Source organism: Callorhinchus milii, unplaced genomic scaffold (assembly GCF_018977255.1).
Source record: "Callorhinchus milii isolate IMCB2004 unplaced genomic scaffold, IMCB_Cmil_1.0 Scaffold33, whole genome shotgun sequence".
Taxonomy (NCBI): domain Eukaryota; kingdom Metazoa; phylum Chordata; class Chondrichthyes; order Chimaeriformes; family Callorhinchidae; genus Callorhinchus; species Callorhinchus milii.
In genome coordinates, this window is record NW_024704774.1 from 333,768 (window position 1) to 347,146 (window position 13,379).

The window sequence follows — 13,379 nt, forward strand, 5'->3', positions numbered from 1 at the left end:
AAAGGATAACTCTGATGTTGTACATTTTATTTGATAAACATGTTACATGTTGCAGTGCAAGCCTTGAAAATTAGAAAACTGTCAGCACATTGGTTCTTTCGTAAATTAATAAAAAAAGTTGTCCATCTCAATCGGATACACAAAAGCTTCAAGAAAATCAGTCCTGTAGTTCACACTTTCACTAAAGCTATTTCTCCACTGGGCGCAAATATCAGCTGATAAAAGCAAAGAATCAGGAGCTAACATAAAAAGGGAGCTAGTGAAAAGGCAAAGGCTGTGCAAACTTAAGCAAACTATAATAATAGGACATTTCACAAACTGGTTACTTATCCCCTTAACCCCAAAGGCAAGCAAATTCACGGCAGACATTAGAAATGTACATTTTTCACGATAAATGACAAATTAAAATTGTACAGAAACGTGTAGCTAAAATGTTAGAACTGTGTGCAGTACAATCATCACTTTTTCTTCTTTTCCTTCTTTCTTCCCCCCCACCACAAACACCTTCCTGGGCCTGCCAGTAATGTGTCTCGGACCCTGCTACACGGATTTTTGCAATACAGCATACCAAGACACAGAATGCTCTTAGTCATCAGTTAGTTGAGCAGCAGGCCAGGCAGTTCACACAATGTTTGTCAATATTTATAAAGGTTTGAAAATGTGTTAGGATTGAGTGACATATGCAACATACTGTACAAGCAAAGACTGCCATTACTGTGCACAGGTCTGAAACAGGCTAACAAAACAAACAGTAAGTAAATCCTGTGAGAATTTGAAACGCTGAAATACATGAAGGTCTTGAAAAGTCTAAACCAAGGATACATATCAATTTCTCCATTTTAATAAAAGATATTTTATTTTCTTAAAATGCACACAGCTATTTGCTCCAAATTTACATATTGAAGGTCTTAGATTGTTTCCCCTGACAGACTACTGCCATGCTCTTTATCCGTTTTGAATAGGGAAATATTTTTTGTAAAATTAGTGGATTTGCTTTGCGATTCCTAAGCATCTAACTTTAGCACGACTGGATACTATGTTAGGATAGCACATGTCACAACTTGAGCTATTTAAAATCATTAATATATCTCCCGTCTCCCAAAACTAGATTCTATAACAGGGTACTGTTGGAACAGATAAATTATCAAAAATTGTAACAAGCTTTGAATTCCAAAATTATTCATAGTTCTGAATATTAGTGTCCTATCGACAGTTTTATAAAACAGCTGTTATTTCAACCCCCATTGAAATTAATTTGTAAGAGGCACACCTGAGCAGCAAATGGAGGGACAAGATGGAACAAAGTCTTTAAAATTATGAAGGATTTTTGATAAGACTGTTTTCCATTGGAATGCGAGTCAGGAAGGCCTGATAATTACAAACAGAGAGGATTTTTGTTTTACACAGAGGATGGTTAAGGTAGGATCCATAATTACCTTTCAAGAGAGAGCTAAATAGATGACTAAGACAGTAAATGTGGGAAATGAGTAATAGGGAAAAACAGGTAAATGGGACTGAATGCTCTCTCAGAGTAGCACAGCTGTGATGGTTCCATGATTCTATCTCCAGTAATCCAAAGTGTACACTGATGGCACTGGGGTAAGTAAGGCTGACTGGGTAATGGAGAACACTATATTGTTCACAGAAGATGTCAAAGTCACTGTAATCTATTATTAGAGTTTTATAATCAGTTCTAAAACTTTAAAATAAATCCTGTGGTAACAGACAAAGTTTAACATTTGGTAGCTGAAGTTACAGCAGGTAAACCCAAGACCAACACATGAAGTTAACTTAAAAGGTTGATACTAAATCAGAATTAGACACAAAAGAGCAGCTAATTAGAGCCCAGGCACATAATAAAGGAGGCAATTTAATTTACCCTTTCACTATGAATTCCAGTCACCATGAGTCCTGAAAATGGGTCACAAAGTTTGCTTCATGAAGTACAACCCTGACAGTGAAGGTAGACCGATTTCTCATGAAGTTGAGAAAGTGCCACAAGTCTTTCCAAATCTGTATGAGAAGAATCACACGACTTCCAGGTCCCATCTCTGCGTTGGCCGGAGTTCATCAAAGTTGTTAAGAATGGTTTGATTTTGATCATAATGCTGACCACCTGAAAGAAAATACAATTGCTATCACAAAATACACAGTTATTCCACTTTACATCCTGTGAAGCGCTTTGAGATGTGTCAACAACGTGATAAGGTGCTATATCAAATCAGGATTATTGTTATTTTTTATTATTATTAATAAATTGAGGAAAAGGTGAAGTCTGCAAAGCTGGACTCCAAACTAACCATCAAACCTAAAAACCGTAGCACATATTGATACGGCCTTTTCCATAAAACTTTGGAATATTAAAGCACTTAGGGTATACATTTTTTAATATAAAGTTCCTGAAGAATATTTTATCCAGGCTATCTGAGAGCTGGTTTATAGGCACACAGTCTGGCCCTCCATTATGTGACCCTAATTGTTCTTTTTTTAAAAAAAACTTTGAATTGATTGCGTTGGGGTATTGAATAAGAATGCGACAAACTAAACCATTGATTTGGCGAAAAATAATCTGTCCAGTTGAATAGAGGATCTATCTACATGGCAGAAAAAATAATCTATATCCTAAAGCTTTCTCCACATTCCTGAAATTTGAAATGTGGTAACTTTTTCTAATGACTCACAGTACAAGGATGGAGGAAACGATGCCTGTACAAACACACAAAATATGTGAACAATGTTCAGGCAAGAAAGAGCCTTTCTCTTCATACCTAAGTCTACAGATTTGTTTTTGCACAATGTTCTGTTGAGCAGCACATTATTAGCTTCAAAATTATCAGGAAAGCTGGAATTTATAATACGCACACAGGCAAACAAAAGGCTAAATTAAGTCCTAGCTGGTCAAGCACCAGGAAAGCTTGCCAGACAGCAATATCAATGGCAAGCTATGCAGTTTTAGCTGGTTAGACCCCAACACACACCCTGGGGTCCCTAAGCCTTGGCTCTTGCCAGCTTGTGCCTAATACTTTACAGAATTAGGTGAGCAGGATGCATCCCTCCAGGGAGAGAGTGCACATTCCATTCCAATCTGTCTCTGGGATTTCCATGTGTATGTGGGATGCATGAAATTCTTGCTTTGTATACTCTTAAGCATGGTGATGGGTTTCTGAATTTGTCAGACACCTGGATGACCCCCCCAAAAAATTCAATTTATAAAACAATATATTTCCTGATTTTCTTTAAATCCTTATTTTTCACATTGTAATTTTTCTCATCGCCAGCTCTGTATTAAGGTGTCAGCGTAAACTATAGGGATTAATAATTATTATTATAAGAGTGCTACCAACTGAGCCAGCCTGATGTGTCTGGTTAGCAAGCACAATACAGATAAAATAAACCAGTAAATGCATGCTTGGGGCATAATTGGACATTATTTGCTGATGAGACAATACTCTGGCAACAGCAGCTGCTAGATCCTTTCACAAAATGTGCTGAGAGTCTGTTCCTCCCCAACAACACATCACCTGAATAATTTAACCTCCCTCCTTGCTTGGCTCCACAGGCTCCCAGTTCCCCAAGCCGATTTGAGTTACAAAATTCTCATTCTCATTTCAACTCCCTCCAAACTCCATGCTATCTCTATGTTTCATATCTCTATCTCTGTTTCATATCCCCGTCCTATCCATTGGAAGGCATGATTTTGGCCAGTCTGTCCCCGTTGTCTGGAACCCTGTGTTGGGAGTCCCTCTGTCTCACTCTCTCCCTCCCCTCATTAAAGGCATGTTTAGCTACTTACCTTTTATATCAATTGCTAGGTGAGACCTTAGCTCACTGAATATGGTTCCATCGGGAAAGAAACGCCATAAATGAACATCTTTAAAGATGCACTGAAATGCCCAGCCTTGAACCTGTAGTGATCAGATTTCCTACTACATCCAAGTGCTCTTGACAACACTTTCGTTCACCTTTCTCTACTCCCCTCAGCTCTTATTCTCCAGCTCGGATGCCCATTCAACAACAACAACAAATTACATTTGTATAGTATCTTTTACGTCAGGAAGACGTCCCAAGTTGTTGGACAGTCAAGGACTTGGACCCAAGCTGGGGGTTGGGATCAGCAGGGGTGGGCCGGGCAGGAGACATGGGCCAAGCCTGCTGAGCGAAGGGAGCGGTCAGGTCGATGTGGAGTTAGCAGGTCTTAGAGGTAGGGAAGAGCAAGGCTGTAGAGGGCTTTGAAGCCGTGTTCAGCACTTTTAGATATTCTCATGATGTGAAAAGCGCTGTATAAATGTAAATTGTACTATATCATAAAGCATTTGCCGTAACAAGGGATTTTTAACAATCCTTTTTTTAAAAAAATATAATTTCAGCAATTTCCTACAATAAATTAAGTAGCGACAACAACAATTTACATCTTTAAAGACCTTTCACATTAGAGAGCTTCTCAAAATGCTTCACCCAGCTGAACAAAGTCACAACCTTCTCCAAACTATCTGCTGCAAATTCTGATCAATTTACAAACCATAATCTGTCCAGGGCCCAATTACACCATTTGCAAAATAAAATGTTCATTAATTAGCCCATAGAAGGGCCTGGTTGCATTGCACTGGAGACTCCCATATGGTGGTTTGGCTACTTACCTTTTATGTCAATTGCTAGGTGAGACCTTAGCTCACTGAATATGGTTCCATTGGGAAGGAAACGCCATAAATGAACATCTTTATTCTGCAGCACTGAAACTCCCAGTCTTGAACCTGTAGTGATCAGACTTCCTACTACATCCAAGCAGCAGTCTTCAGCTAACTGTGGAATTGGGGGTTGGGGGATGGAGAGGGGAAAGAGAAGGTTAGAATAAAAATATTGTATAAACCAATCCAATTCTAAAAATGTTCCACATAACAGGAACTACAAAATGTTGATACATGTTTTAGATAATTTGATACACGTTTTATGGTTACAGTTTTTTTTGAGTTGCAGAACAGAGAAACTTTGTGTTTGTGTATTGATAGGCAACTTGATAGCAAAGTTGGGCACAGCAATGTCTTGAATGACCAGTTTTATAGGGAAGATACGAGTATTAGCAGAACTAAATTTAAATTGCATGGTTGTTTCAGAACTATTTTGCCAGGTCCTTTTGCTAATCTGTAAACATTGATAATCACTGGGTAGGTTCAAGACTTTTGTGCAACCAGTTCTATTTACAGACCTGGACTGTAGAAATTTCACACAGATATAGCACAATTATTTTATACAGTAGATGGCTGAGTATCCCTATATGTAATATTTACATTCAGTGATGTGTATGTTGCAGTTTATAAAATTTATAATTGGTGAAAAAAACAGGAATGAGCATGGCTGAGAAAGCCTTGGCGAGCACCTTGTTTTTGATGACTCCATCCTGGTAAGACCAAATCTGATCATCCAACCCCGTGGGTTCCAAAGCCTGCACTCGCACCAGCTTCAGATCATTCAGTTCTCCAGTGAATGTCATTAATGCTCCCGTACTTCGATTCCGTATCCTAAAGTACACTAATTTCTGCCAACAGAAGAGAATGTGGGTAAATACCACAAAATGGTTTTCACCATTTTTTAAATGACATGGATTTTTTGAAAAAAACTTGAACTTGTTCTTTCAAATAAGATCAGGAATATTTGCTAAGTTACTGCTTTACTTTCTCCCCACCATGCCACCCCCTTTCGTAAAGAGCTGGCTTGTGCTCCACACAGTAATTTGATACTTTCAAAAGTATTGATCTTGGGCCGATCAGTGGGCCATAGCTAAACATATACAAATCGATAATAACTTAATGGCAAAGTGATATTAGATAACTCCATAACTATATTAGGAATATTAAAAGAGACACAAATCTACATTTATCTTCTGAAGGCTTTATTTTTCTTTTATATGAGGGAATGGGAAAGAAAACAAAACTTTTCTTTGACAAACTGCTGAAAACAAACAGGCACTCCTACAGCTAAATCCTATAACATTAAACTCTTGACTGGGATACCTGAACTTCAAAACACTCTGGGCTCTCCTGGGTTGATTAAGGCTGTCCAAACTTGGTTTGGGGTAAAGTGATTTTGTTGTTTAAAATACTCCCCTAAAATCAAGTACTAGCTATGGTATAACTTCTCTTCAAATTGTTCCTCAGACAGCATTGGGTATTTATTCAGTGATTAGCCTGACAACCTATCACTTATCTGGATGCAAAGGAGACTAACTTCTCAAGATAATACAATCTTATAGAACTGTCATAAGAATGTACTGAACTTCCCCCTCTCTTCCCCTACCCTCCCACACACTTCAGCTTCCAGCCAAATGACAAAGATAATTTTTTTAAACCAACATTTTGATGCTCTTTATAAGTCAAAGATGGGAACAAAAGAGTGTACAGGATTGGGAAAAAAAACTATTTGGCTGGTCCCAAAGTTTTTTTTAAAAATCCTGTGCCGCTCTCTCATATAACCCTCAATGAGTTCTTTGCCAAATAGCTACGTAATTCCCTTTTGGAAATGCTGGCAAAATCATAGGGCAACATGAAGGTGTAGTAACAAGCTCCAGTGCTCTATACTATGGAATGGTTATACACAGGTACAAGTGCCCAAGTATATATACACACTGTACATTTACTTAAATATATACATGAATACTCTCCCCCTTCATACCATTGCCTTTAATTTTGATTTATTAGTAATTCCAATGTAATTTACTAAAATATTCAAAATGTTGCATATCAAGTCAGAGATTGTATTCATAAAACATCTACCATAAACGTACCTGAATCAGGGGGCGCACAGAACCAATTCTGTGCCATCCTGTGAATTCATGCCAGTTGGGTATATCACCGGGTTGTAGCAAAATCTGACATCCTCTATAGTTACTGAATTCGTAAGCAATCCAACTGTTTTTCATAAATGAAAAAAAATTACACAACTGAACAAAATTTCCACAGAGCAATGTCCCACAAACAACTGTGAAGTGAATGATCAATATTATGTGTAGAATTGTTGGCCAGGAAACTAGGACCACCTCTCTTAGTGCATGATTCTAAAGCCGCCACAACTACACAGCTTTTGTGTTAATCGTGTCCACTGTATTACATAGTTAAAACATAATACCAGGCTGCACTATGTGGAAGATGTAAAAACAAATTATAGAAAATATAGTTACTGAATGTTTTAAGAAGTATAGGAATCAAATTAAAACAAAACGTGGAGATGTTCATGATATGGCTTTGCCAGCTACAATGAACACGCTAATTACTACTTATGCCTGCCAACATAAGACAGATCTTGTCAAGACCTTTCCAAGAATGAAAAAAAGCTTTAGGGCAGGAGAGCATTTTACTTACGTGCCGCCATTTACTTGCACAGAGAAGATGTGAGTGTTGTATCCAAACAAGGCCAGATTCAATGCTTCCGAATGCAGTTCAATTTTCTTTCCTTTGAAATCTGTTCTCTCAAACAGTTCAATATTTGACTGGGTAAAGTTCTATGAAAAACAAAAAGTGATTTGATCTCTGTCAGAATACCCAAGTGTTAAATTAGCCCACAGCACAGAAACAGCCCTGGTCAAAGTGACAAATGACATTCTGTCCATCTGCGATCAGGGCTCCCTCTGCCTCCTCGTCCTCCTTGACCTCACTGAAACCTTGGTCCATGCCTTTGTCACCTCTCGGCTGGACTATTCAAACGCCCTCCTCGCCGGTTTCCCGGGGACGAGAGGGGACGAGGTGAAGGGAGTTCCAGAGCCTCGGGGCATAGTGGCTGAAGACACGGCCACCGAGGGTGGAGTGGAGGACTCAGAGGACAAGGAGGAGGCCAGACCCGGAGGAACAAAGGCAATGGGCACTGTTTTGAGGAGAGAGGATGTCAGAGGTAGGGGGTGCGGAGGCGTGGAGAGATTTGAAGACAAGGGTGAGGATCTTGAAATCAATCCTCTCTGGGACAGGGAGCCAGTGCAGTCTGGCAAGGACTGGGGTGATCGGGGAGCGGAGTTTGGTGCGGGTGAGAATACGGGTGGCAGAGTTTTGAATAATCTGGATTTTATGGATGGTAGTGAAAGGGAAACCGGCGAGGAGGGCGTTTGAATAATCCAGCCGAGAGGTGACAAGGGTATGGACCAGAGTTTCAGCGGCTTTCGGAGTAAGGTATTGGTGGAGACAGGCGATGCATCGGAGGTGGAAGAAAGCGGTGCTGGTGAGGGACTGGATGTGGGGGAGGAAGAATAATTGGGGGTCGAATCTGACGCCTAGGTTGCGTACGGGTTCGGAGAGTTTTAGAGGGAGGTCGGGTAGGTGGAGGAGGTGAGAACCATGAGATTTTAGACGTTGACGAGAGCCAAAGAGTATGGCTTCCGTCTTGTCAACATTCAGTTGAAGGAAGTTTGCGTTTATCCAGCCCCTGAGATCTGACAGGCAGGCTGACAGAACATCAGGGGACTGGGGGTCGCAAAGAGAGGTGGAAAAATAGAGTTGGGTATCGTCCGCATACATGTGGAAATGTGCCCCATGTCTGTGGATGACATCCCCAAGAGGGAGCATGTAGATCAGAAAATGGAGGGGGTCAAGGATGGATCCTTGGGATACCCCACAGGTGACCGGGTGAGAGCGGGAGGAGAAGCCATTTGTGCAGATGTACTGCTGGCGGTTTGTGAGGTAGGACTTGAACCAGGTGAGTGCGGTCCCACTGAGGTGGATGACGGAGGAAAGGCAGTGGAGGAGGATGGCGTGATCAACTCTGTTGAATGTGGCGGAGAGGTCCAGGAGGACAAGGAGACAGAGGGAGCCCTGGTCACAGATAGAGAGCCGTCAAAGAATGGGACGGTAGCTGTGGAGATACTCAAGCCACAGTTGGTGGTGAACTGTCAGGCCAGTTTTCCGCCATCTGCGCTCGAGCAGCCGAGTTTGGGTTTTTTGGAGGCGGAGATGGTTGTTGTTCAGGGGGATCGGGTGGGTTTGGAGATGATCCTAGATTTCAGGGGGATGAGGGAGTTGAAGGTGGAGGAGAGGCGATTATGGAGCAACTGGACGGCTGCTTCAGGATCTCCGCGGGTGGAAGGCCAGTGAGATAGGATGTTTGATGATGTTAGGGTCTTTGTGAGGGTCTCAGGGGGTAGCCTTTTCCAAGGGCAGTGGAGGATGGTTGAGGGCTTGGTGGAGGAGAGAAGGATGTGAGAGGAAAAGGAGATGAGGAAGTAGTCCGAGATGGTCTTGTCCACGATGCTAAGGCCGTGGGTGATAACAAGGTCAAGGGCATGACCACGATTGTGGGTAGGTGAATTTATGTGAAGGGTGAGGTTTAGGGAGGAGAGGAGGGCAGTGAAGTCGGCAGAAGTAGTGCAAGGGGAGTTTAGGTGAAGATTGAAATCGCCCATTATAAGCAGGTGTTCAGAGCAGAGGGACAGGGAAGAGAGAGTAGAGATGTCTGTGTGGAAGGAGCCGGGGGGCTTAGGGGTGCGGTAGACTAGGAGGATTTTCAATGGGAGAGAGGTGTGGAAGAGGGTAAGGTGCTCGAAGGAGGGGAAGCAGCCAGAGGAGTAGGAGGTGAGACCAAGGGAGGCTTTGTTTGAGAGGGAACAGACATTTTGGAGGGAAATGCGGGTGGGTTTGCTGGAGGAAGGAGAGGGAGCAGAGAGTGATGCGGGGAGGATTTTTGGATGTATAGGAGAGATGGTTGTGGAGAGTGGTGTGAGTGGAGAGTTGGGGAGGGTACGTATGAGGGAGGGGGATGTTGGATTTGCCTTAAGGAGGTGGTTTGAGGGGAGGGAGTGAATGATTGGACACTTGGGGTTGCTGCTCTGGTGCCGGGAGCCACGATGGGCCTGGCAGAGGATGCCCAGGCTGGAGCAGAGGGAAGTGGTGATGGGGTCAAGGAGAGAGTGAAGGCGGGGAGGGCGGTGGGAGAGAAGGACAGAGGGGGAGTATCAGATAGANGGGGGTGGGAGGAGAGACATTTAGAGTGGAGGGGGAGGCTCGGGTCGGGACGGCAGCCAAAACGCGCACGCAGAAACCGGGAGCAAGCGATCAGCGGGATGGCATCAGCCTCGGGCTGTGTGGTCACAGCTGGGATGGCAGTGGCAGGGGCTGCCAGGCCACTGTTGTTGTTGTTGCTGGTTTTTTAACTGTGACGTCACCTTGTGAATCGCGCCACCCCGTCACTTATCCCCCCCGCGCTCTCCTGACTCCTCTCCCGATTGAGTGGCTCCTCATCTGGCTGGGCTTTATACCCGCAGCAAGGCCTCAGCTCCGCCCCACTCTCTCCTGAGTCTGCTCCCGATACTATTTATAGTAGTTACCGCACATCAAAATTTCATAAGAAAAATTATTGCTTTGCATTATTTGGCATTATTTATTCTCTCAATTAGAAACTGAGGCACCAGCAACAAAGATCCAGTGTTGGATCCTGTGTGCATTGTGTGCTGAAGGTGTAAAGTTATGGCATGCTTCCAGAAAGGATCAACTGTCATTAGATTAGAATGGAAAACCCAGAGGTGTTCTTTTGTAGGCAGTGTGCTAGTGTTACCATACTTCAAATAAAAGGACTGACATTAAATCAGACAGGTAAACCTTTATGTGTAGCACTGAAATAATCAACTCAATCCTGAACGACAACAATGGGATGATAACAACATCCTTCTCAGCTTACTGGCAGAAACCCTGACTGGCTAATGGGGAACCTGCCCATCGCCGGCAGTAAACCATGGAAGTAAAACCCACCATTGATCTGCTGCCCAGATTTTGACCTTAGTGGATCCCATTGTGAAACTGCTGCTTTTTAACCCTACTGTAAGACTGGTACAATACCAAATGCATTTATGTTGCATCACGTTGGGATGAAGGCCATTCACAGCCTTGCTCCCTCCTACCTCTCCGACCTCCTATCCCCCTATTTACCTGCCCATACCCTCCGTTCCTCTGGCTCCAGTCTGCTCCACATCCCCCGCCCCAAACGCCCTACCATTGGTGGCCGGACCTTCAGCCTCTCAGCCCCGAGGCTCTGGAACTCTATCCCCCAGTGCCTTCGCCGCCTCCTCCCTTTCCTCCTTCAAGGCCGGTCTCCAGACCTTTCTCTTTGACCGTGCCTCCAGCTCCCCTCTCAACTCTCTACCCCCTCCTCGCTCCCTCCCTTCCCTCCCCTCACCCTTACCATTTCCCCCCTGCTCGGGTCCTGACCCAACTGTCCAGCTCCTTGGGACGTCCTCCCGACGTGAAAGGCGCTCTATAAATGAAATCTTGTTGTTGTTGTAAATCTTGCAATTATTTTAGCACAAAATGGATTTAACATGAATGGCTCAATTAATGGAACATTACAATAAGCTGTCATTGACAGAATTGTTTTAACAAGATCAGTACTTACAAATCCCACTGTCTTTGAAGATTTGATGTGTGTATCTGTTGCACATCCCATTGTGATCAAATTAGGATACATTCCTTCTTCAAGTACATACTGCTTACCAGTGAAGTCCTCCCCATCGTATACCACCCAGCTACAAAGAAAAACACGAAATGGTTTGATTAGACAATTACTTTCTATCTCAATGCAACTATATGTTCTTAAAGGATCCTCTGATGCAAAAGAAATGGTCCATCTCCGATCATCTTCAATCAATGTTAGGCTCTGTACGGTGTAAGAGAGAATTGCATTTGTTGTATGGAAATTCATTTCTTTTAAGTAAGAAAGACTGTCTCTCACACACACACACACAAAATTGTAGAGCATAAGGAATTTTAAACTACAGTCCAACCTCAATATTGAATCTGACACACGTTTAACTTTTCACCATAATTACAGTATTTGTGAATGACAACACCTAAATACAGTCTTGATCTCAGTTTATTGAACTCACTTGCCAGACAGAACCTTGCAGGATTTGGGTGAAAATTCATCCATAAACTGGACCGTGTCCTTTTCAAAGACGTGTGTAGTCCCTTGGAATTCAGTTTCCGAAAAAAACTTGACCTACAATTAAATACAAAAGTACTGGATGCAACAACGATACAATACAATTGAAAGTCAATGACGGTAGTAACAAAGCAAACGTAATTTAAATTCAATTTAAGTATTATTGTTCATTTTATTTATAAGAATTGATATGAACTGAAAAAAAACATGTTCTCACATATTTAATCTTTTAATTGCTTTATTCATAAAGCATCTGCAAATAAAATTTAGTTTCAGTAATAATAATAATAATCCTTGCATTTGATATAGCACATTTCACATCTTCTTGACGTCTCAAAGCTCTTCACAGAATAGACTGTGAAGTGAATTGACTATATATTCGTGGGCAAAACGCGGCAGTCAATTGCGCACAGAAGTGTCCCACAAACAGTCGTGGATTGAAACTGACCAATTTATTATTGTTTTGTTTTGGAGGATTATTAGGCGTGTGGAGTAAGGAAACTTGCCCAAGGTTTCGCCCTGCCTGGAATTGAACCCAGGTGTCTCGCTTGCAAGGCGAATGCTCGAACCACTGAGCTACAGGACTCCACAGTACTGAAGCCAGACGAGCAGATGGCTTTTTATTTTAGCTTTAAGTACGTTATAATAACTTACTCTCATTTGGAATCTCTCTGGGATAAAAAAAATTAGTCTGGATTGCTTTTGAGTTAATAAATGGTAAGAGCTTACTCATATAATTCCTAGAGAACCTCTCATATTATTTTCTTAGACGTAACAGAATAAATGAATATTTTGAAATGCTTAATTTGAACCTTACCTTAAACTTGGGCTTTTGGTTGGTATCCTAGAAAAACACAGAGGGAGGAGAAAGCTGATTTAAGATATACTGCAAATAATTTACTGAGTGTAAATTGCTTTAAGAAGGGAGCGAGGAATTCCTTCAAGACATGCTCAATAATTACAGTGAGTGACTACTATATTCAGGTGTTATCCTCATCCAAAATCACTACTTGTCAGCAAGTTCTGGATTCAGTTCAGTCGCCTACTGGACAAATGAGCCCATGATTAACACATAATGGGCTTGAAAAGGGCATTGCTCATAACTAATCTATTCACTGCTAAAAAGCCTGAATGCCCTGCCATTGGAATGGGTCATGCAGAAAAAACAAGGACATTAAAAAACACATATGGTCACTCTTTTGCACAATTTTCTACTTTTGGTTCCCTGAAGATGGTGTAGAAGAGAAGTACAGTTCTATGGGTGATCGCACAAACGGCCATTCTTCATGTGTGAGCCTAGGCAGTGATCTTACCAGACTGTTCAAACATCGGAATGATCATCAACAACGTGCACTAATATAGCGCTCCTCACGTGGGTTTAGCTTCTCAGAATGTTTAACAATGGCAGAGCTTGACGTTGAGCCAGAGGGAAAAGAAAGGTGGTAGCAGGCATGGTTAAAGAGGAAGGTTTTCAG

General features: G+C 42.1%; 1 protein-coding gene across 1 annotated transcript in view; it reads right to left on the reverse strand.

Annotated features, from left to right (window-relative positions):
* Positions 1–6: 6 nt before the first annotated feature.
* The window catches only part of LOC121851360 (beta/gamma crystallin domain-containing protein 1-like), a 32,602-nt gene continuing 19,229 nt past the window's right edge, over positions 7–13,379 (reverse strand). The window contains exons 12-19 of the mRNA XM_042345192.1: positions 12,722–12,748; positions 11,849–11,961; positions 11,359–11,488; positions 7,353–7,492; positions 6,779–6,902; positions 5,375–5,533; positions 4,638–4,800; positions 7–2,116 (exon numbers count right to left, since the gene is read on the reverse strand). Of these exons, the coding sequence (XP_042201126.1) occupies positions 2,028–2,116; positions 4,638–4,800; positions 5,375–5,533; positions 6,779–6,902; positions 7,353–7,492; positions 11,359–11,488; positions 11,849–11,961; positions 12,722–12,748 (945 nt within the window). The 3' untranslated portion in view covers positions 7–2,027. The remainder of the gene's footprint in view (positions 2,117–4,637; positions 4,801–5,374; positions 5,534–6,778; positions 6,903–7,352; positions 7,493–11,358; positions 11,489–11,848; positions 11,962–12,721; positions 12,749–13,379) is intronic.